Source organism: Bufo gargarizans, chromosome 10 (assembly GCF_014858855.1).
Source record: "Bufo gargarizans isolate SCDJY-AF-19 chromosome 10, ASM1485885v1, whole genome shotgun sequence".
NCBI classification, from domain to species: domain Eukaryota; kingdom Metazoa; phylum Chordata; class Amphibia; order Anura; family Bufonidae; genus Bufo; species Bufo gargarizans.
This window is the reverse complement of record NC_058089.1, coordinates 28,017,362-28,040,637: the sequence shown is the minus strand read 5'-3', so window position 1 is coordinate 28,040,637 and position 23,276 is coordinate 28,017,362. Positions and strand designations below refer to the sequence as shown.

At 38.3% G+C, this 23,276-nt stretch overlaps 1 protein-coding gene across 1 annotated transcript in view; it reads right to left on the bottom strand.

Annotated features, from left to right (window-relative positions):
- Window positions 1–19,293, bottom strand: part of LOC122920020 (mucin-5AC-like) — a 157,418-nt gene extending 138,125 nt beyond the window's left edge. Inside the window, exons 1-18 of the mRNA XM_044269230.1 lie at window positions 19,212–19,293; window positions 17,493–17,585; window positions 16,103–16,150; window positions 15,184–15,276; window positions 14,332–14,424; window positions 12,379–12,471; window positions 10,954–11,046; window positions 9,715–9,777; window positions 8,246–8,374; window positions 7,228–7,287; window positions 6,871–7,132; window positions 6,646–6,760; window positions 5,428–5,518; window positions 5,233–5,339; window positions 4,394–4,610; window positions 3,667–3,792; window positions 2,361–2,478; window positions 285–423 (exon numbers count right to left, since the gene is read on the bottom strand). Of these exons, the coding sequence (XP_044125165.1) occupies window positions 285–423; window positions 2,361–2,478; window positions 3,667–3,792; window positions 4,394–4,610; window positions 5,233–5,339; window positions 5,428–5,518; window positions 6,646–6,760; window positions 6,871–7,132; window positions 7,228–7,287; window positions 8,246–8,374; window positions 9,715–9,777; window positions 10,954–11,046; window positions 12,379–12,471; window positions 14,332–14,424; window positions 15,184–15,276; window positions 16,103–16,150; window positions 17,493–17,585; window positions 19,212–19,293 (2,022 nt within the window). The remainder of the gene's footprint in view (window positions 1–284; window positions 424–2,360; window positions 2,479–3,666; window positions 3,793–4,393; window positions 4,611–5,232; window positions 5,340–5,427; window positions 5,519–6,645; window positions 6,761–6,870; window positions 7,133–7,227; window positions 7,288–8,245; window positions 8,375–9,714; window positions 9,778–10,953; window positions 11,047–12,378; window positions 12,472–14,331; window positions 14,425–15,183; window positions 15,277–16,102; window positions 16,151–17,492; window positions 17,586–19,211) is intronic.
- Window positions 19,294–23,276: the final 3,983 nt, after the last annotated feature.

The following is a 23,276-nucleotide window of genomic DNA, read 5'->3' as shown; positions in this document are numbered from 1 at the left end:
CAACCATCACCTACTGTATCCTCTCTCTTTCCTGTCTAGATAGCAAGGCCTCACGGACAAGGTCCTCTCTTATCAATGCCTTGCTAAGATTACAGTTTTGTTGCATATTGCTACTGAAGGCACGCAGTAAATTTAAGGTGATACATGCTGCCATAACTACTTCTAGGGATACCATACTGGTAGAGGCTAGCAGCAGAATCCTAGGGATGTCGGGGGCCACAGATCCCTTTAAACGGATGCACAGTTTAAACCACATCATCTTCTTTGTTAGAAATGTAACCTACCTTAGAAATAACATAGGAGCAGTCGCCATTGATTGTGTAAAGGGTGCTATCAAAAGATGTGATATGAGATCCTCCTTCAATAGAACAAGATGCAGGGCAGCTGTTTTCTGTACATTTCCATTTTCCTTCATTACAAGTGCTAGAAAAAAGTGACAACAAGTTTGTGTAAGTTTTTTGTAACATTTGCCCTATTGCCTTTTTTGGGGGGACCACATGGTTTCGCAAATATTTTACAAAATTGAAATTTTAGCAATTTCTTAATAAATGCCTTTTACATGCATCGCTGAAACAAAGAGATTCATTTATTATGGCTTTTCTCCCAGGCCCATCATCATAATACAGACCTCATTACTGTATGTGCAGTTTTGAGTGGAGAGAGGTGAGGAACTGTTGTGATAGATGTAGCCAAATGTTAATAGAATGCAGACATCAAAAATGTTTTAAGACTCTGTCTGAGCGCTGTGTCTGCGCTAAGGGAAGCAGAAGAAGCCAGAAAGAAGCTCTATTTACAAATGGATAGCTCATGGCTGTGTGACAAACAGATGTTTTAAATGGGTTTTATATGGAATGCTGCTCTCCACTTTCTGGTCCTGGGCTTGGCACACATGATATGGCTTGGACTGCTCATCCCATCACTGACCACAGTTGTGGCCCATCTCTACCAGTAACTGGATAAGCAGTAGGCCAAGCCATTTCTTGTCTGTCGTGCCTGTGACCAGAAACTGGAAAGTAGCAGGGACTGAAGTAGACGTGGAATTGCACCACAACTTCAGTCCCATTCAAGTGAATGTGGCTGAGCTGCAATACCAAGCACTGCCACTATACAATGTACAGCACTGTGTTTGGTAAACTATGAAGAGACTGCAGAGCTGACAGGAGCCCTGGTGGCTGCAGCAGCTTTTTCAAACAGTTGATCGTCTGTAAGTTGGACCCCCCACCAATCTGGTATTTAGTGGTATATATCCTGAAGATAAGCCATCAAAATAAAATTCCTGAAAAAAAAATCCCTTAGAAGCCTCTTTTAACTAGTCAGCTGATTAAAATGACTGGTGGAAGGAGCTTCTGCAAACTGATCACACTACCTGAGGGCCCACACCACAGTTCATCTGGGTTCTAAATAGAGATCTAATAATACAGCCCAGATTAGATCTTCAGAGGTGGTTGGCAGCTGCCATGAGGCTCTGTACAGAAGCGGCATACAAGCTTCGGCGAACACTACTAGTAGACTTCACCCAGGAAACATTTAGCCCTAGAGTGTGTGGACAAAAAATGGCTGCTCCTTTTCCTGAAACCCATGTGTGTCCTTGTGTCTTCCTTTACTCATCTATTACAGGTGAAACTCGGAAAATTTGAATATCGTGCAAAAGTCCATTGATTTCAGTAATGCAAATTAAAAGGAATTGCATTAATGCAGCTTAAAATTAGAATTTTGTGAAAAGGTTCAATATTCTAGGCTCAAAGTGTCACACTCGAGTCAGCTAATTAATCCATATCCCCTGAGCAAAGGGGACCTCAAAATGAAGACTTTGGGGTTTCATAAGCTGTAAGCCATAATCATCCAAATTATAACAAATAAAGGCTTGAAATATCTCGATTTGCATGTAATGGGTCTATCTCATATGTTAGTTTTTTACCTTTTAAGTTGCATTACTGAAATAAATGAACTTTGCATAATATTCTAATTTTTCGAGTTTCCCCTGTACATGTCCTGGCCTCATAGAAGTCCTGCTCTTCTCTCTGTACTTTTTCCATTCTAAAATAATGCCTTCTGATGGAAATGGCTCAAATGGATGCCAAATGTGTATAACTGATGCATAGGATGCATTTTTTAAAAGGATACTGCTTTTTTTCTGTTCTTCTGACAGATCAGAATAACTAAAACAGAGATGTCAACTCTCCCTAGCTAAGCTAGAACCAGCCATGTACCACACATGGATCCAGAGATATCCATTTCATTGCTCCAGTTGCTCTGCTAGATTCTCAAAATACTTTGTATCAGGAAATGTTTGTACCGACAGGTGCAATAACAATATGACTGATTCATTTTGAGACAATATGATGGCAAAGAGCATTTACCAAGATTGACATTGAACTGAATATCCAGTGCCTGATGTATAGATCTGTCCATTGTAAGTACACGAACACTGCTGCTTGGGAATACAGCCGGTGTTATTGATGTCATCGAAAACGGTTCCTTAAAAGAGAAATAGAAACAACTTAATACAGAGAAGAATTAGTCAATATACTGTACTGTAGTAATAGGGTTTGATTATCTGGATGGTGCTTCAGCATGGCGCCTTGAAAATCAATAAGTATATATGGTTCAAAGGGGTTTTCTAGCACCTTATTTAGTCACAACTTGCCTGTGGAAAAAATAATTCTAATATACTAACAGTCTCAAAGTGCCTGGATTTTACACTACATTTTACAAGATTCTGGTCACATAATGCTCTTCTTCTGAAAACCTGCTTCTGCTGATATCATGTCCTTTACCAGTTTTTTTCCAGTATGATCAATGGAGTGGGACATCACATTCTTATTGATGGGACCAGAACTAGCCCTTTTACTTTTGCATGCACAAACCTCTAAATCCACCTTGTCAGCAAAAGTGATGTCCCTATCCATCAAGACTGGATTCCTGATAAAGTAACCTTGACGGAAGCAGAATTTCGGAAGAGGAGCGTCACATGAAGGGATTCTCAAGTGGCCAATCCATGCAACCTCAAGATGATAAGTATATTAGATTTTTTTTTCCACAGGCAATATATGACTATTTAAGGTAGGTTTGTGGGGCCCACTGGTTCCTTGAATACCAATTTCAGCAGATTGATATGATAGATGATTGATAGATACCACAATTAAATCAGATCTGGCAGCATAGTACACAGAAAGGTCCACTCTCCTATTAGCACGAAAATAAAATGTGCCCTTATGTACAGTATTCATGAAATAACTGCATCTCCACTAAATTCTTATCTCTTCCCCAGTGACTGATAGGTGGCTATGTATGCCTGCAGAGGCCAAGGGAGCACAAAAGAAAAGAACTGATTCTACACTATTTCTGAAGATCACAGGAGCATTATGCCTTTCTGTAAGTATGATTTCCCCCTCCTTATCTATTCTGACAACAAACATAGTAGGAAGTAAGGGCGCCCCCTGCTTGTGAGAGAACTGCATCTAGCTGTGCAGTCGAAAATATTAGGAAGCCCAAAAAAGACCTGTTCTATCACAGTTATAATTGTATAGATATGCACAGCCATTATTCAAACTTGTTTTGAAAACTCATAAATGCTTTAAGGAATCTTTTTCTGATAAATATTCAGCAGTTACATGAATATCTTTTTATCAATGCCTTTATTAATAGTTTTTTCTTAAGACATACCTGCAGGGCAAAAGCATCCATCAATACAGTGGTTGTCACAGACTGATGAGCGGTCAGGGTTGGAACAAGTGTTGGGGCATGGATTTCCACATTCCTTGTATTCAAGATTGAAGTTACATTGAAGAGCTGTAATTGAAAAACATGGTCTTTAAAAGATAAGTCCTACAGAAAACCACAGCTCATGTATTTGTATATCTATCATACAGCTATTTTTGTTGTGTGCAAGTAGCTGCTAGATCACGAATCAAATCATTTGCATATAAAATATTAAGGCATCTGCAAATTTAGCACACGAGCCATTGCTTTAGAACCACAAGACAAATCTTCTTGATATGAAATAGAAAAATGAAGGGAGCACAGCACGCCTAGTTTGGTAAGCAATCGGTGCATGTCTCCGGGGGGGGGGGGGGGGGGTTGGCAAGTTCCCTCACAGGGATCAAATGATCAAAAAACTTAGAATAAAATTGGATGGAGACAGCACATCCTCAAGTGAAAATTTATTCCAGATGCAACATTTCAGATGTTAGAGCCTTTTTCAAGTCTCTAACAGCCTAAACGTTGCATCTGGAATAAATCTTCACTTGAGGATTTGTTGTTTCCATCCGATTATTTTCTACTTGATAAAAAATAGTGATTCAGAATTATTTGTCCTGCATGTTAATTATACTTTGTATTTAGCTTATGGTCTTCTCCATCAATATTCAGTAGGTAATGTGGGTGAACTCACGGCACAGCTTGGGAGTTCTCCAGTTCTTGGGTTGCCCTCCAGCGTGAGCACACTGCCGGGAATATTCAGTAAAGGTGTTACAAAGGCAGAAGCCAGTATCTTTTTGTGCACACCGGCACAAATCTTGTACGCAAACATCAATGTATAATGTAGGGTCCACTAGACGGTTGCAGGAGGAAAATGCAGAGCTGGTCAAGATCACTTCACAAAGTCTCCTCTGCAAGAAAAATAATAATAATAATAATAAAGCAAACAATGGTCATTAGTATTGCACATGCACAGTATCATTATAGGGTAAAGGTCCTTTTACATAACCAATTTCAGCCTGGAATGAGCACTGATTGACAATATAAGGGTCCATTCACACTTTAATAGAAAATGCCTATAGGACAGCCGCAGAACGGAAGTGCGGATGCATCTTTTACGGCCTTGTTGAAAATGAATGGGTCCGCACCTGTTCCGCATAATTGCAGAATGGATCCGGATCATTCATATGGACGTCTGAATGGAGCCTAACAACTCAACAGTTTTTCTTTTACAGATGGCCAATGCAAACTGTATAGGAGATGAATGATCATTAGTATTAGTATAGTTTGCCTATTGTTGGTAGCCCATCCTTTCTTTTCATGGGGATTTGTGCTGCCAACAGAAATTATATGTAGGTCCGCATAATATATCAGTCAAAAAACAGCCAATTATCTGGAGCATTCTTAATGGCTAATGTAAAAGGGCCTTAAGGAATTTTTGGTAAAATACAGATGGATGGTGGTGCAGCAATCAACGTCTATGACCTATCATTTCTGACCAGCTGGTGTTTGTTTGTTGTATCTAGAACTTACAGAATCAGTGCAGTTGTTTTGAGGCTGGATGGTTAGGTCCTGACACATTTCTGTAGGTCCATTTAATTTCTGCATGTTTCCATATTGAATCGGGGTCAGTTTAGCATCTAGGTAGAAAAAGAGAAAATTTAATAAGTCTAGTACATGATCAAAATCTTGTATAACTCTTCCAGTACCATTATAAAGGTGTCTTACTGTTTGAAATAAACTCATTGTAAACGGGAATGCCATTGAAGTCCCCACATAGACCACAAGTCTTGTTGTTAAATTTGTTGTCAAGCTCCAACTAATAAAAGAAGAGAAATGAGTGAAACGTAAGGCATCATCCCAAAATAGTGTGTGCTAATGGATGAAATGACTGAAACGAAGAATATTCAACACAACATGGGGCATTTATGAAACTGTTGTGAGGAAATCAGAGAGCACTACATCTAATTTTAGCAATGATTTCTCAAAGGCCTTTAAAACAATGAACTTAATTATTAGCTGTGGGCAACTACTCCAAAGCTCCCCTTAACTAGCCTTTATAAATCTTATGGCAGCTTATAGCTAATATCTCTTTCTACTCAAAAATCCTTCAAAATGCAAATTGTCTATCTTGTACACATGTGTCATAATAAGTTTGGATGTCTAAGTCCCATGGTGTTAAGGATCCTCATTGTACAAATCCATAATACAGCGCCCATTGTCTTCTAGGTTCCCATCCTGAACCTATGCTTTTACCATAGACATACTAATGCCAGAGGTATTTTCAGCTAAATACTATATATTTCTTCTATAGGAGAACATGGTGCCTCAAGGAGGAGCCATAGGGCTGTTAATGGAGTTCTTGCTGGGTTGCAATTGTCACCTACAATATAATGGTCAATGTGTACTGCTTTACAACGTGCATGGACACAGTAGCTTGTGACTATGCAAAGTGAGGGGGTTTAGTTTCATAATGAAGAGACACAGTGGTGTATGGAGGCTTATTTTCTGCTAATTAACTCATACTAGTCAAACCAGAGCTAACCATCTGTAGACAGCACTGTTCTACTCTGCACTATGAACCATGAAACAGTGCTGTCTACAGACACTGTATGTCTCTGGTTTGCCTTGTATGAGTTTATTTGCATGATTTTGGAAGTCATGGCCACCCAGGCATTTCTTCAACAGCAGTCACTGCAGGGGAAATGTAATATTAAATGGCAACCATTTAGTTTAATGGCCATTCATATAATATAAGGAGTCAAGTTTGCCAGAGAATGAATCACTCCTCTGGAGCAACTCTCCATTCTGACTCCAAGAGAGGCTCCCAAGAGATGAAACCGCTCTGATAAAAAGCCCTACTAGAGAATATGGATAGATGTTGTCTTCATAAGACAAGTTTAAGTGCACAAGCAATCTATTGTAGCAATTTCCACATGAAATTACCAAAATTGCATCATCCTCATTCCACATGAATCCAAGACCAAGTTTGGAAGAGACTTTGATGTAGATACCACTTCTATCTATCTGGACTCCTGAGAAACCGTAAGGTAGATCCACCCTAGCAATGAAAATACATACAAACAGTGTTGAGTCAAAAAACTATTATTTCATCAAAATAAAATAAAGTGTGGAGCGTTGATTGAAATATTATGAAAATAATTCACTTACTTTTGACCATTAAATAAAACATTTTCACTGGAAAGTTCAATTGAAATCCCCTCAATCTTGATAGCTATGCGGCTGATGGTGGACATACCATTTGCAACTGAACGTCTGATCTGGATGTTAAACTCTTCAAAATTGCTCTTGCAGTTGGAAGCAAACACATAGTTACAAGTACCAGGATAGTAGAAGATGTCTCCATCAAAGGTCTTGAAGTAAGAGTTACCCCAAGTGCTACAGACTTGACTATTGTGAGCAGATACAACACCTGTGAAACAAGACAATCATGTTCATAGACATCTTATAGGTCAAATAGTCAATTTTGCTCAACATTTTGTTTATTATATAATTTAAAAAACATACTTCTCAGAACTGGAGTTGTTGTTGGAGCAATGAAGGTTAGTTTTGAAGATTGCTCACTACCTGAATGAGGTAAGAAAAAATATCTATAAGGTCAAAGGTAATAACGAAGTAAATCTAATGCAGAGTTCCTTCTTAACTGGTGCAACATATAATGACTTCAAGTGTGGTTTTGCTAAGATGAAGCATATTTCTCAATATTGTACTGTATTGAAATTCCTTTTAAAGGGAGATCATCAGTGGCATCCTTTCAAAGGAAACCCAACAGGATCTCTGGTTACAAACAACTATCTTTACTGCAGTATTTAGGAGAAAACTTAGTTTAGAAATTAGCCAGTTATGGGGAGAAGAGTCACAGGTGCCACTTCATGCATTTTAGTTGGCTCATTCAGCAGGTCTCTTGCTATTAGTGTATAGTGGAGACCTATCAATCGAGCTGATTTGGGTGTGGAGAAGCCAATGGGGAGTTCCTTATGACTTTTCTCCCCATTTCTGGCTCATTTCATTTAAGAGCAATTTGTCAAGGGTGGCAGCACTACCCTGTATAACAATTTGTGTGGTGCCCTTCCAAGTAGTCCCACTGTCCAGACCCAATAACAGTCCATGGCATAAAAGTTAAGGCAAAACAAACTGTAAATACTGCAGTGCAAAACCATTATCGAAGCTCCAAAATACGTAAAAATCTGTCGATGTGTCGGCCACATGCCCTTTCTCAAGCCATGCAGGTCTGTTTGGGGATATCTGCCACCCAAATATCTCTAGGATGTATCTGGGAAACACATAATAATAATAATCTAATTCTTATATCTTTATTTTTAATCTATAGGTATGGTACAATTTGGCAAATTTTACAAATGACTCGATGAAACTACTAAAACACCCTATGTAATCTCCCGTATAAAAATGGTTCCGTCACTGTATACAGTCTAACATGTAGAAACTACATCTCCAGGCATTCAGCCTTTTCTGGCTCATTGTAAGAGTGGTGGTTACATGATGTAGCATAGGTTTAATCACTTACTCTTATCATAGCTATCCCTCTGATCGTAGTACCATGTGTTGGATTCCTTACTGGAAGCCTTCTGTTTGGAATTATCATTTCTCTGCTCTTGGAAGCCAACGGACAGATTTTCTGTGCTGTGTCCCTCATCTGTGCGAAAAGCATCTTATCAGGATACTTGGCAATGTGTTACATGAAAATTACACATTTGCTAATATACTTCCCATAAAAATGATGTTGAGTATTACATGGCAACATAACAAACATGCAGACGGATTTCTACTTTTTACTGTAGAAAATTGCAACGAAGGCAAAATAAAATTGCTTCCTCAGCTCTATTCTTTGCTTTGGGACAGAGCGATACATGAGAAGGATATAGGCTTTCACTGGTATACATTGGCAATAAGGTAACATTTACTTTACCCAATATAAGCCAATTGGACAAATTGGATAAATGTTCAGCCACTGGTAGACCGGTAGTTATTAAACTATGGGTACCAAAAGTTCTCCACCTGAATAAGCAGTATAGCGTGTGCACTGCTGATCTATTGAAACTATATGGGAGATATGGAAACAGCCATGTGCAAAATGGTATGTGATGAATGGGTTTGGTGGGAAAAAGCTGCTTTCCAGGTTAGGAGTGAGGTCTAATTTGTTTCAAATGTGTGCCACGTTTGTAGAGTACATGCAAAAAAAAAAAGTGCCAACTGGCAACACTTAAGACCAGTTCCACAATTTAGAATGTTCTCTATACATTTTTCAAAGGGCAGTTCAATATATTCATATACTGTAGGTCCGCATGACACTCTTATGAATTTAGCACATCTTTGCCGGCTAAAAAAACATTCTATAAATGTGGCCCGGGGTATCACGACAGCCCCCATACACATTAAATTACTGTATGCTGAACTTGCCGATTTCGTGAGGACAGTCAGATTATCTACTGTCAGCTCTCTCCTGGCATCATCGAATGATCCAATGAGTTGAATTTCAAGACCCACATCTTTTGATCTGCCAGGAGATATGCTGTTGCCAAAGGTGTCTGCCAGTGACTTTCTCCTTTCTTGCTATTATGTATAGAGGGGGGTTGGGTGGACAGCTACTGAGGGTGTATTGTCACCTTAAGAAGTGAGTCAATTGCTAGTTGAATTTTTGACACCTCCTAGTCCACCAGTGCTGCTCACGGATGATCATATAAAACTGGAGAATTGGAATAATTAAAGGGGCATGTGTGTATGTTAAAGGATAAAATGTCCCAAAAATTAGACCAAAGACATTTTTGAATTTAGTATTTTGAAAACAGGCACTAAAAAAAGCTACGGTTTGTTAAAGTCTCCATTTGAGAGAATTTATCAATTTGAGAGACTTTATCAATATCGTATTCTAGACATTCTCATAAAACCCTTCAATGCTCTATGATAGTATTAATATATCTGCCTCCTTGTCTCTGTCTTAATATTTTAATGGTTGTATAAACCAATATTACACACCAGAGAAATCCTCATCCAGATCAATGTTCTGAAAATTCTGGTTATATTTAATGTACCGTTCATCTGTTAGGAAAGAACACAATATGTTATTAAGATATAACAGACATATCATATTATAGTACATGATGTTATGGTAGTATTTTAATTCAGACACATAAAGGTATGAGATGGCAGCACACAGATGCAAACTGTGGGTCTGTAATACTAAACCATGGGAACCCCATGTTCTGTCATATAGGACCCTTAGGCTGACAAACACATCAGTTTAAAAGGTTATCCCATGATTCATGTAAAAATGAATATCAGACATTGCATAGTACATGACAACTCTTTCTAAATCTCTTACTAACAAAGCTAGAACCAGCCCTGGACTTCACGTGGATCCAGAAATCTCCCTATTCACTTTTCCTATTGCTCTAATACATTTATTTAAAGCTTGCAGCTCAGGTTATGTCCTTTCTTAGAGGGTGTCATAGCTACTAACAGCTGGTGGAACTGAGCCTGTGCGACCACCTCAGCGATGTTAATAACGTGGACAGAGAAATAAAGAGAAAAAACAAATAGCGGGTCACACTATACAGACACATTTTATTGAATAACTCAGTGGCTATGATAAGTTTTTATTTACATGCAATTACAGAAGTAATAAGATCCAAACGCTGCTTTGAAAAAATGTACAATTTATTTTTAATGGAACAATTCCTTTAATTTTGGATCTGTAGTCAGACCATTAAATGGGCTTTCTGAGACTTTTATACTAATGACCTATGGTCTGTATAGGTCCTCAGTTTCTAATTGGTGGAGGTCCGAGACCTGAGACCCCGCCGATCAGATGTTTGAGAAGGCAACGGGGCTCGCAGTAGCCAAATATATTCATACCAAAAGAGTGTCCCTTCGGTAACAGTTGGCATAGTATATGTCTGTATTCTTTTTTCAGTTCTATGGAATAGCTTAGTCTACTTTGCTATTCACTACTGAGACAAACAGTAAATAATATATATTATGCAACATATATTTTTTTGGTGTCATATGTCAGAGTCATCTATTGGAGGCATATGTCAGGCAATACTCCCAATCTACAGATGTACAGATGTAAAAGCTGCCAAATAGTCCGCACATACAATCAGCGTATCGTTATATACATAACATAGCCATTCTAATACAAAGTGAGTGTGCTGTGTAAATCATCCTCATTTCCCTTTGTAAATTCTCTATGTACAGTAAGGATTATAATCTCACCAGAGGCCTGTTGGTAGACAGCACTGTTTTGGTTCAGTTCATTGGAATCCTGTGAAGCAGAGCCTTTCGCCTTTGAAGACTTTTGCTTTAAGGCTGGTGAAAATAAATTAAAATATAATTTATAACAGTTTTAATAAGCCATGACAATCTATTCAGCGGGGGTGGGGGTGGGGGGGTCCGAGAATACCTAAATTCTGCTGTTTTAGAGTACCTACAGTACCGAAACTCAGTGCCGGAGCTACACAACTCTATCCATTGTGTAGCTGACGAAGCCCTAAGTTTGGAGAACCATATACTTATCTTGGTCAGTTGGACATGGTTATGCAGTTGTTGCTGAGGAGCTGTACTGTACCACACAATATCAGGTTATTGACTTTACATGGTCAGTTCTATGTTTCAAATTTTGGCACTATTTTGTCTGTATATTATGTTTTTCAGTGTAACCTATAGTCACTAGTAGAAGAGGTCATCAATATTAAAATCATTTAGTAAAGGCATAGTAGTGGACTTTTGTAAATCCACAGTTGAATGGGGACTCTTTTGTCAGTGTGACCACCCTATAGGTAAGTAGGCAGCGTAACTAGTGGGTGCAGGTTCAGAAATAATTGTCTGATACTGTCACCTCCAGAAAAATATCTGAACATCAATCATTGGTTCAATAACAAAAATTGAACACTGGCTTCAATGACCTTCTGCTAGCTGTAAGTAATTGGCTGGATGTTTTTGAGCAACGTGGCATCGTATTGGTCCGTGGCCATGTTTATTTATACAACTGAATATGGGTTTTATTGCAATGTACAGATGTAGCAGTTGCTAATAGTCCGCACGCTATGCAATCGGCATACCACTATTTACATAGCAAAGCCATTCTAATACAGAGTGAATGTGCTGTGTAAATCTTCCTCTTCACCCCTCTGTCACTTCTCTATCCAAGGATTCTAATACTGGGAGATTGCTTTAAGTCGGACCTTGCGCTCCTGTAATTCGCCCACTGGCTCCTGGTATTGCCCACATGGCCCAGGTAGGTTTAGCATTAGGTCCCGAGCTACTTGAGAAACCTTGGCGCGGTGCTCGGGCTCAGACATGTCCTCCAAGCAGGTTATGTTGGCTAATTCTCAATTTTATACCAGTATGAGGGTTAGTAAGACCGCAGAGTGCACCTGTCTTTGTTTTCGTTATATTATTTTTACTGTTTATCACATCCACACATTTGCTATCCTGTGTAGGATGTCCATTGTGGCACTTGTGGTCCGCTGCAGGCACCCTCCATTGTATGTTTTTTTGCTGGGGATTGCCATTAGCATCGGACCACAAGTGCAGGATCTGCCCCCCCCCCCCCCGGTATAGATGGACCACTGCATATGGGGTTGAGCACTTCATGTTTTTCATTACCACGCCAATTTGTAGTAAGGATTATAATCTCACCAGAGGCCTGTTGGTAGACAGCACCATTGCCGTTCAGTTCATTGGAATCCTGTGAAGCAGAGCCTTTCGCCATTGAAGACTTTTGCTTTGAGGCTGGTGAAAATAAATTAAAATATAATTTATAACAGTTTTGATAAGCCATGAAGAACACCAATATTAAGCTGTTTTAGAGAACCTACAGTACCGAAACTCAGTGCCGGAGCTACACATCTCTATCCATTGTGTAGCTGACAAAGCCCTAAGTTTGGAGAAAACCATATACTTATCTTAGTTAGTTGGACATGGTTATGCATTTGTTGCTGAGGAGCTGTACTGTACCAGACAATATCAGGTTAGTGACTGAACATGGTCAGTTCTATGCTTCCAATTTTGGCACTATTTTGTCCGTATAATATGTTTTTTAGTGTAACTTATAGTCACTGGTAGAATAGGTCAACAATATTGAAATCATTTAGTGGACTTGTGTAAATCCACAGTTGAATGGGGACTCTTGTCGGTGTGGCCACCCTATAGGTAAGTAGGCAGCATAAACAGTGGGTGCAGGTTCAGAAAACATTGTCTGATACTGTCACCTCCAGAAAAATATCTGAACAAATACATCCTACATAAATCAGATCTATACATATAACTGCAAATTCATACTTTTTTTTAAATAATACCACCTACACACATCTAGCGATCCCACCTCAGACACATGTATATACAACTAACAGATTAGGCAAATTGGGAAAAGGGATTAAAATATTCTACTCCCAACTATCAGAACTTTACTTAGAATCTCACACCTCACATATAAAAAAGTGGGAGAGAGATTTAAATATAAAAATTTCTCTGTCCCAATGGAAAAAATCTTTCACAACTTCAATTTGCAGCTCATCCTGCACTGAACACCATGAAGCCTACTCTAAACTAATATATAGATGGTACTACACACCATACAGACTATCCAAGATCTATGAGAATACATCCAGTATGTGCTGGAGAGGATGCAACCAGACAGGCACTCTCCCCCACATATTCTGGGAATGGTCACCCATATCTAACTTCTGGCAAGAAATCAACAACCTAATCCTAAATGTCATAGGAGTGAAACTCCCTTTCAGACCAGAAATATTTCTTTTAAGATTAAATTTAGACAATCTATCTCCCTCTCAAAAAACTATACTCTGTCATATACTTACAGCTTCCCTCCAGAGTATCGCACAACACTGGAAATCCACACTCACCCCTCCCATTTCACAGATAATCAGGAAAGTAAATATTAACTGCAGATTCGAAGAAATGATAGCAAACAGTAATAATACATCTGCCAAATACTATAAAACTTGGGCGCCATGGAGGTCTACAGTCTACGCCACTCTACTAGATCCATAAGATCAACCGAACTAAAACTCCAACTTTTATTAATATGGGTGGAACTATATAACCCTGTTCTTTTATTTTTTTTTTTTTTTCGCTGTCATACTGTATTTTCCTCTTGGGAATTTTATCATCCCTCATTCATAGCAATTCATTGTCTCATGCTGTAAAGACAAACATATAGTTTCTTCCATCTGCAATGTTTAGCAGGTGGAACTGCATTTTATTGTCCTCTATTATCATTTATTGATACTAAACCAATAAAAACTATTGAAACAGAAAAATATCTGAACATCAATCACTGGTTCAATAACCAAAATTGAACACTGGCTTCAATGACCTTCTGCTAGCTGTAAGTAATTGGCTGGATGTTTTTGAGCAACGTGGCATCGTATTGGTCCTTGGCTATGTTTATTTCTACAACTGAATATGGGTTTTATTGCAATGTTCAGATGTACCAGTTGCTGATAGTCCGCACGCTATACAATCGGCATACCACTATTTACATAGCAAAGCCATTCTAATACAGAGTAAATGTGTAAATCTTCCGCTACACTCTTCTGTCACTTTTCTATGCAAGGATTATAATCTCACCAGAGGCCTGTTGGTAGACAGCACCATTGCCGTTCAGTTCATTGGATTCCTGTGAAGCAGAGCCTTTCGCCATCGAAGACTTTTGCTTTGAGGCTGGTGAAAATAAATTAAAATATAATTTATAACAGTTTTGATAAGCCATGAAAATCTGATCAGCGGGGTGTGGGGGGGGGGGGGGTCAGAGAATATCTATATTAAGCTGTTTTAGAGAACCTACAGTACTGAAACTCAGTGCCGGAGCTACACAACTCTATCCACTGTGTAGCTGACAAAGCCCTAAGTTTGGAGAACCATATACTTATCTTGGTCAGTTGGACATGGTTATGCAGTCGTTGCTGAGGAGCTGTACTGTACCACACAATATCAGGTTATTGACTTTACATGGTCAGTTCTATTTTTCAAATTTTGACACTATTTTGTCTGTACATTATGTTTTTCAGTGTAACTTATAGTCACTGGTAGAATAGGTCTAGGTCTAGAATAACCAGTGGGTGCAGGTTCAGAAATAATTGTCTGATACTGTCACCTCCAGAAAAATATCTGAACATCAATCACTGGTTCATTAACCAAAAATGAACACTGGCTTCAATGACCTTCTGCTAGCTGTAAGTAATTGTCTGGATGTTTTTGAGCAACGTGGCATCGTATTGGTCCGTGGCCATGTTTATTTCTACAACTGAATATGGGTTTTATTGCAATGTACAGATGTAGCAGTTGCTAATAGTCCGCACGCTATACAATCGGCATACCACTATTTACATAGCAAAACCATTCTAATGCAGAGTAAATGTGCTGTGTAAACCTTCCTCTTCACCCTTCTGTCACTTTTCTATACAAGGAATATAATCTCACCAGAGGCCTGTTGATAGACAGCACCATTGCCATTCAGTTCATTGGATTCCTGTGAAGCAGAGCCTTTCACCATTGAAGACTTTTGCTTTGAGGCTAGTGAAAATAAATGAAATATAATTTGCAAGAAGTTTTTGACAAATCCACACACTAGTAAATAACATCTTCACTTCTACATCTTTTTAGAGAATTGCATCAAACACGGCTTAAAGACAGAAATAATGCAGTGATAATGCAGAAATGACAGGTCCAACCATTACTTTTGAAAAATGTAAATTATACACTGCTTCATAAAATTCTCTATATTGCACTGTATACATCATTAAAATATAATAATAAATGTGCTATCTCTAGGTACAAAATCAGGGAGTGAAATCAGGTCTGGACAAATCCTGGCAGGAAATATGCCTAGAACGCATTTTTCTATTGGTATTTATTAACAACTACATCCCTGGTAAGGAACCCCAATATACTGACAAGTGGTGACAATCAAACCCTATGACGCCTACACTAACTCCACCATGCCAATGAATTAATATGCAGACAAGTGTTGAGGAAATGTTCCCTACCCCACAATATGGTTATTGAATTTACATGGTCAGTGATATGTTTCCATACTTAGGGACTATTGTATCCGTACATTACTTTTTTCTGTGTACCTTACAGTGATATGTTGAGTAACTCGAACAATTTCCTTTCTGTCTGATGCAAGTCTTTCAGAGAACCAGCTAAACTGTACCATGCATATATTGACTTAAGGCTGAGAACTTCATGGCTGTCACCAGCTTTTGTAAACTGGAACTGAGTAGAACGGCAAGTGGAAGGGAATAATTGATGACGTTGCAACGATGTCTGTGGTTTAAATGGGAAATTTATAGAGTTTCTTACGGCATAATTGGGTAGAAGTATATTATTGGCTCACCTGATTTCATTTGTGCTTGACCATCTGTTTGATCCGAAGAATCTGATCCTGTGTAATTATAAAAAAAAATCATTGGTATTGATCCATAAAGGGTTCATGTATTTGCTGTTGTGGCAGCAATGGGGTTCACCTCTTGGATACTTGACATTACTTTTCACATGTTAACATTTACTTTACTGCATAGAACAAACTGGTTACATTGTAGAAATGTTGTAGAAATTGCTAGAAACACTGTACAATATTTTTTATATAGAACTGGTGCTGGCATTGAGGATATGTGACCATATGGGTTGAAATACTTTGATAAATGTACATTCATTGTCTTAAAATCTGGTTACACGAGACTTCGATGAATAACTTCGTCATTAGATTTTTAAACTTGAAAACCATTTAAAAACAAGAATCCGAAGTCAGTTTCAGTATCGGCTGGTAACTCAGTACCAAAGCTGACTTGGGATCCAAGTTTTTAAAAGGTTTTCAAGTTCAAAGCTCAAATATCAAAGTTATTCCCTAAAGTTCCGCGACACTTCGGTGATAACGAATTTCCTTCGCCGGAGCCCATACATTTTAATGTGATACGGAGATGAATCTTCGTACAGCAACAAAGTTTTGAGCAAAACGGCTTCGGATCACTGAAGTCTCACGAGACGTTGATGAATAACTTCGACATTCAATTTTTTTACTTGAAAACCATTTTTAACAGGTTTCCTACGTCAGCTTTGGTACTGGCTAGTACCTTGGTACTAAAGCCAACTTTGGATACAAGTTTTGAAATAGTTTTCAAGTTTATCGGACACCATCAAGAGCACAGGGTTTGGAGCACCATAGTTTCCAGTTATGTTTTCATTTTCTAAAACCAGTTTAAAATTTTGTGGTAAATGCATCAGGGTTTTCCTGGATGTTTATATTGATGGCCTAGCCACAGGATAGGCCATCAATTTCTGATCAGCGGGGGTACCTAAGTGAGTTTGCAGTGTCTACTTGGTGGATGTGCGGCGAAAGCTCTCGGTAGCTACGCCAAACATATTAATAGGGTCCCATTCACCCTTTCAGCATCAGTTGGGATGGTATATGTTGATATACTTTTTTCAGTTTGCTATGCTTTCAATGCAGAGATAGACAGCAAAAATGTGTACTACGCAGCATATATTGTTTTAATATATTGGGGGCTTATGGGAAATTTATGCAACTATATGCCTAGACAGCGGCCTATATTAGAGAGGCATCCACTGGAGGTATATGTCAGGGAATACCCCGTACCTCCAATGTATGGATGTATTGCTATTTACGTAGCACAGCTAGTCTAATTCAAAGTGAATGAGCGTTGCACCATGTAAATCTTCCTCTTCACCCTTTTTTAAATTCTCCATATAAGGGATTATAATCTCACCAGAGGCCTGTTGGTAGACAGCACTGTTTACGTTCAGTTCATTGGATTCCTGTGAAGCAGAGTCTTTTGCCATTGCAGCCATTTCCTGGAATGCTTGTGAAAATAAATTAAATATTGTTTTTAACAATTTTGGCACTAGTAAATAAGATTTTCTTTTCTATACAGTTGTTTTATACTATATTAACCATGCAAAAATTGCAGCGCCAGCCATTACTACCGAAACATCCTAATTATCAGCTGCTTCATAAAATTCAATTTGTTACACTGTATCCATCTCTAAAGTAATGTTCAAATAAAAATGCTATTCGTTTAAAATCTAATTTTAAAGGGGTTTTCTGAGACTTTTATACTGATGACTAGGGATGAGCGAATCAACTTCGGATGAAACACCCGAAGTCGATTTACATAAAACTTCATTCTAAAACTGAACGGAGCAGTTGCTCCGTTTAGTACTAGAATGCATTGGCTCCGATGAGCCAAAGTTATTGCTTTGCGAAGTCTCGTGAGACTTAGCGTAATAACTTCATAAATTATTTGTACTGTAAAAAAACATTTTCCAAACTCAGGTTCAGTTCACTATTGATGACCTATCCTCTGGACCCCCCTAGACCCCCACTGATCAGCTGTTTCATAGACTCTTGCAGTAGCGCCATGGCCTTCTTTCAGCATGGAGGATATGTGACCATAAACCATATGGGTTGAAATATTCCGATAAATGTACATTTATTGTCTTAAAATCTGGTTACACGAGACTTCGATGAATAAATTCGGCATTAGATTTTTAAACTTGAACACCATTTAAAAACAAGGATCCCAAGTCAGTTTCAAGTATCGGCTGGTAACTCAGCACCAAAGCTGACTTGGGATCCAAGTTTTAAAATGGCTTTCAATTTCAAAACTCAAATATCAAAGTTATTCCCTAAAGTCCCGCGACACTTCGGTGATAATGAATTTCCTTCGCCAGAGCCCATACATTTGAATGTGATACGTAGATGAATCTCTGTACAGTATTCAAACGAAGTTTTGAGCAAAGCGACTACGGATCACTGTAGTCTCACAAGACTTTAATGAATAACTTCTACATTCGATTATTAAACTTGAAAACCATTTTCAACAGGTTTCCTATGTCGGCTTTGGTACTGGCTAGTACCTTGGTATTGAAGCCAACTACGAATCCAAGTTTTGAAATAGTTTTCAAGTTCATCGGACTCCAAATTTCCATACAGCATTCAAACTAAGTTTTGAGCGAATTGACTTTGGCCATCAATATCTGATCAGCGGGGGTGCCTAAGTGAGTTTGAAGAGTCTACTTGGTGGATGTGCGGCGAAAGCTCTCGGTAGCTACGCCAAACATATCGATAGCGTCCCATTCACTCTTTCAGCATCAGTTGTGATGGTATATATTGATATACTTTTTTCAGTTTGCTATGCTTTCAATGCAGAGATAGACAGCAAAAATGTATACTACACAGCATATATTGTTTTAATATATTGGGGGTTTATGGCAAATTTATGCAACTATTTGCCTAGACAGTGGCCTATATGAGAGAATCATCCACTGGAGGTATATGTCAGGGAATACCCCGTACCTCCAATGTATGGATGTATTGCTATTTATGTAGCACAGCTAGTCTAATTCAAAGTGAATGAGCGTTGCACCATGTAAATCTTCCTCTTCACCATTTTTTTAATTCTCCACATAAGGGATTATAATCTCACCAGAGGCCTGTTGGTAGACAGCACTGTTTAGGTTCAGTTTATTGGATCCCTGTGAAGCAGAGTCTTTTGCCATTGCAGCCATTTTCCGGGATGCTGGTGAAAATAAATTAAATATTTAACAATTTTGGCACTAGTAAAGAAGATTTTTTTTCCTATACAGTTGTTTTATACTATATTGACAATGCAAAAATGTCATGGTCAGCCATTACTGCCGAAACATCCTAATTATCAGCTGCTTCATAAAATTCAATTTGTCACACTGTATCCATCTCTAAAGTAATATTAAAATAAATATGCTATTCGTATAAAATCAAATTTTAAAGGGGTTTTCTAAGACTTTTATACTGATTACTAGGAATAAACGAATTGACTTTGGATGAAACACCCGAAGTCGATTCACATAAAACTTCATTCTAATACTGTACGGAGCAGGAGCTCCGTTTAGTATTAGAATGCATTTGCTCTGATGAGCCGATTATTGCTTCGCGAAGTCTCACGAGACTTAGTGTAATAACTTCATAAATTCATTAATACTGTAAAAAAAAACATTTTCAGAACTTAGGTTCGGTTCCCTATTGATGACCTGTCCTCTGAACCCCCGAGACCCCCACTGATCAGCTGTTTCATAGGCTCTTGCAGTAGCGCCATTGCCTTCTTTCAGCTCACAAAAAACAGTACTGTACATTGTATAGTGGCTGTGCTTGGTATTACTTGAATGGGGCTGAGCTGCTAATAGGCCACGTGCCTTCTCAAACAGCTGATCTGCAGGGGTCCTGTGGATAGGTCATCAGTATGAAAGTCTTGGAAAACCTCACCCTCTAAGGCTGTATGTTATAAACCACCCACATATTATTCAATAATGTCAAAATATCTAATTGTACAAGCAATATAAATGCACCGAATACAAAAAAGGGTTACCAACCAGTATTGGGCATAATTACAGATAAAGGCTTCACCTACACTTCAGTCCTTTATATGCGTTTCAACCCATGGCTTCTTCCATGGGCAAAAAGTGCATTGGCTTCTGAGGTGGAAATAAAAGGGAGCTATGGTGTGAGACATGCATTGGTCTGAGGTGGGGGTTAATCCCTTATAAACAATTATACTGGTTTGTAACCCTTGATTACTTCTGTACACTGTATATCACCAGTCCTGCTTACAGTTAGATATTTTGGCATTATTTAATGATATGTGGGTGGTATAGCTGTAAGGTAATAATTTCCCAATTGATTTTTGGCTTGGTTTCCTGATGTTTTTAACTTTATAAAGAAGTGTGTGTATTGAAGGATCTGAGAGTGGAGTGCTATTTCCATCATGTCAGGTGCAGAGTTAAAAAAATTAAAAATAAAAGGATCAAACTGTTCTAGGTACAGTGCTAAGCGCCTGTCTCTGTTGCATCCAGTTACTGCTGGACCAGAAGTGTGATGTCACTGAAGCCAATCGATGGCCTTAGCAGTCACTTGCCATTCCTGATGTATCACTGCTAAGGGCATTGGTTGACCTGCAGAGGTGACATGCATATTGGTGGGATATCACACTTCTTGGCGAGCTGAGCACACCAGAGTTTGGGACTAGCCCTGGGAAAAAAAAAATAATCATTTTTTTAACATACACAGTGTTCAGCCCAAACTACTTCCCACTCTTTGACAATCCTCTTAATTACATTTATAATTCCACTGCATCTTTATTAACTTGATATTTATTATTCCATTATTTATTCCATTTATTTATAGTGCATATAGCATTTAAGTATTTAGCATCATTGTACGAAGGTTTTGATCACTCACATCAGTCCTCGTCCTCACTGGGGCTTACAATATAAATCCCAAATTAACTAATCTGTATAGTTTTTTTTTAGCATGTTGCGGGAAAATGGATTACCTGAAGGGATCCCACACAAAAGCAAGGAGAACAATCAAACTTTGAACACCTGTTGCCCTTGGTTGGAGTCGAAGCCCGGAACCCCAGTAGGGAACAGGCCGAATAACTGATCCACCATGCCCATATCTATCAGAGCTCATATTGCCTGGCTTATAAGAAAAGCTAAGATATAATTTCACAATGGATTGGTTACTAGAGACCATAGGCCTTACAAACTTCTTTACAAAAAGCAAGAAGTGGTTAGGAAGTGTCTATCACAGCTCAACTCAATGCCACCATGCTGGCAACAGAGTAGAAGAAAAAAAAGCTTGGTAGCAATCACTTCATGCCATTTCCCATCAGTATACATTATGTTAGAGTAAATGTATATGTGCACAATGGCTAGCCAAAGATACTCATTGGTAACTGATTCATGAATATATCACGTCAATCAAAGAAAAATATATGGTGTACTCTACTATAGATAGGAGAAATTCCTAAAAATTACGTATTGCTAACAATGCAAGAAATATATTTCAATCATTGCATATCAGCTGTATTTGAAAATTAACTTACCTTGTGCCTGAAGACAGGTATTTATTATGAGAAGGGCACATATTGATGCCCAAAGGCCCCTGGAGGTCCCCATGTTTTCTTCAGCTCAAGGCTTGAGCTGAATGTCCAGAGCTGGCACTGTTCCTGCGTCCTAGCTGGACTACTTATAGGGCATAAACCCTGCCTCTACTTACGTGCTAGGGAAAGAGACCAATAACTGGAGATGGCTACTGACGTCAAATGCTAAGCTGTTTTTCTGTGGATCCAGGATGTTTGTGTTCTCACTTGGATGAAAAATACATTTTGCTAAATGGGAGTGATGAAGTGTCAATGGAAGACAATCATAAACACTTTATACATATGCAGTTTACTTAGTAAATACATAGCTTTCTGGGTCTTTAGGTGTAAATCAAATGCTTGCTTAGAATAGGATTTTGCAAATCTTTCAATTTTCCACAAATTTTTTATGCAACCTAATGTCTTTGTTATGTATGAATTTCTCACATGTTGAGTTTATTGCAGAGTGTATTTTTTAGCATAAGCACTTTAGTTGCAAATTAGAATTTTTGGGCAATTTTTGAAAATATTAAAAAATCTACAAAATGTAAAGTTGCATGAAGGTGTTGTCAAGAGAAAACTACTGTGCCAACTTTATACAATGTTGATGAGGTCTGTGTTTCACAAATATGTTGGCTTTGGTTTACACTAGCTTTGGGTGTTCTGTACACCTTAGACATATTGCATCTTCTGGACCAAGTGATTTTTACATTCTCCTTTTTTGTAACTAATTACATGTTTACATGCTGGAGTGGCTTTTTGACCTCCAGTATCTAGGTAGAACACTTTGGAAATTGAAAACCCAGATTCAGGAGCATGTATGTAGGTTTTGAAAAACACAACGTGTCTTCACATTCCACGAAATATCAGAATTGCTCTCCATCTGGCCTGAAATTTGACGGGTTGGAATTAGTTGTAAAAAATGGATAGGTAATTTTATACCATTCCTCTGTGATTATCATTAAAGCATGTGGATTTTATCGACTACTGCAGTGCTTCATTATGTGGGCTGTGGTCCTGTTTTTCCTCATACAGGGAGACCAGTTTGACTCAGCCGATAATGAAGTAACAACAATCAAACAAACAGCTTTTAAAGCAGTGATGAACAGCTATACAACAGAGTCGAGGACTTTGGTATTTCCTGCATGTGAGATCTTTCTTTTATATACCTTCAGACCTTTTAGTAAGCACACACACCAGTTTCAGAAACTGTATATTTAATTGTTCAGTCACTATAATCGTACTAAAAACATAATATATATATATATATATATATATATATATATATATATATCAAGCATACAAGTCAAACAAAACTAAAAAAAAAACATCCTGGGTTGAACGGAATGGAAACGGAAGAAAAATATTATCATATGCATGAGTCCTAATACTGAATACTCATCCGTCGGTCAGTGGAAACTGTCAGCTTCTGTTACATAGCTTGGGATCTGAGGAATCAATATAGTTGTTAGCTTTTTATTAGTCTTGCACAATAAACAGGCAAATGTACTGACATACAAATATGTCTTACTACATTACAGTTAAAAAGTAAAAGAAAAAAGAACTATCCTCCAATAGAACTTAACATTTTTC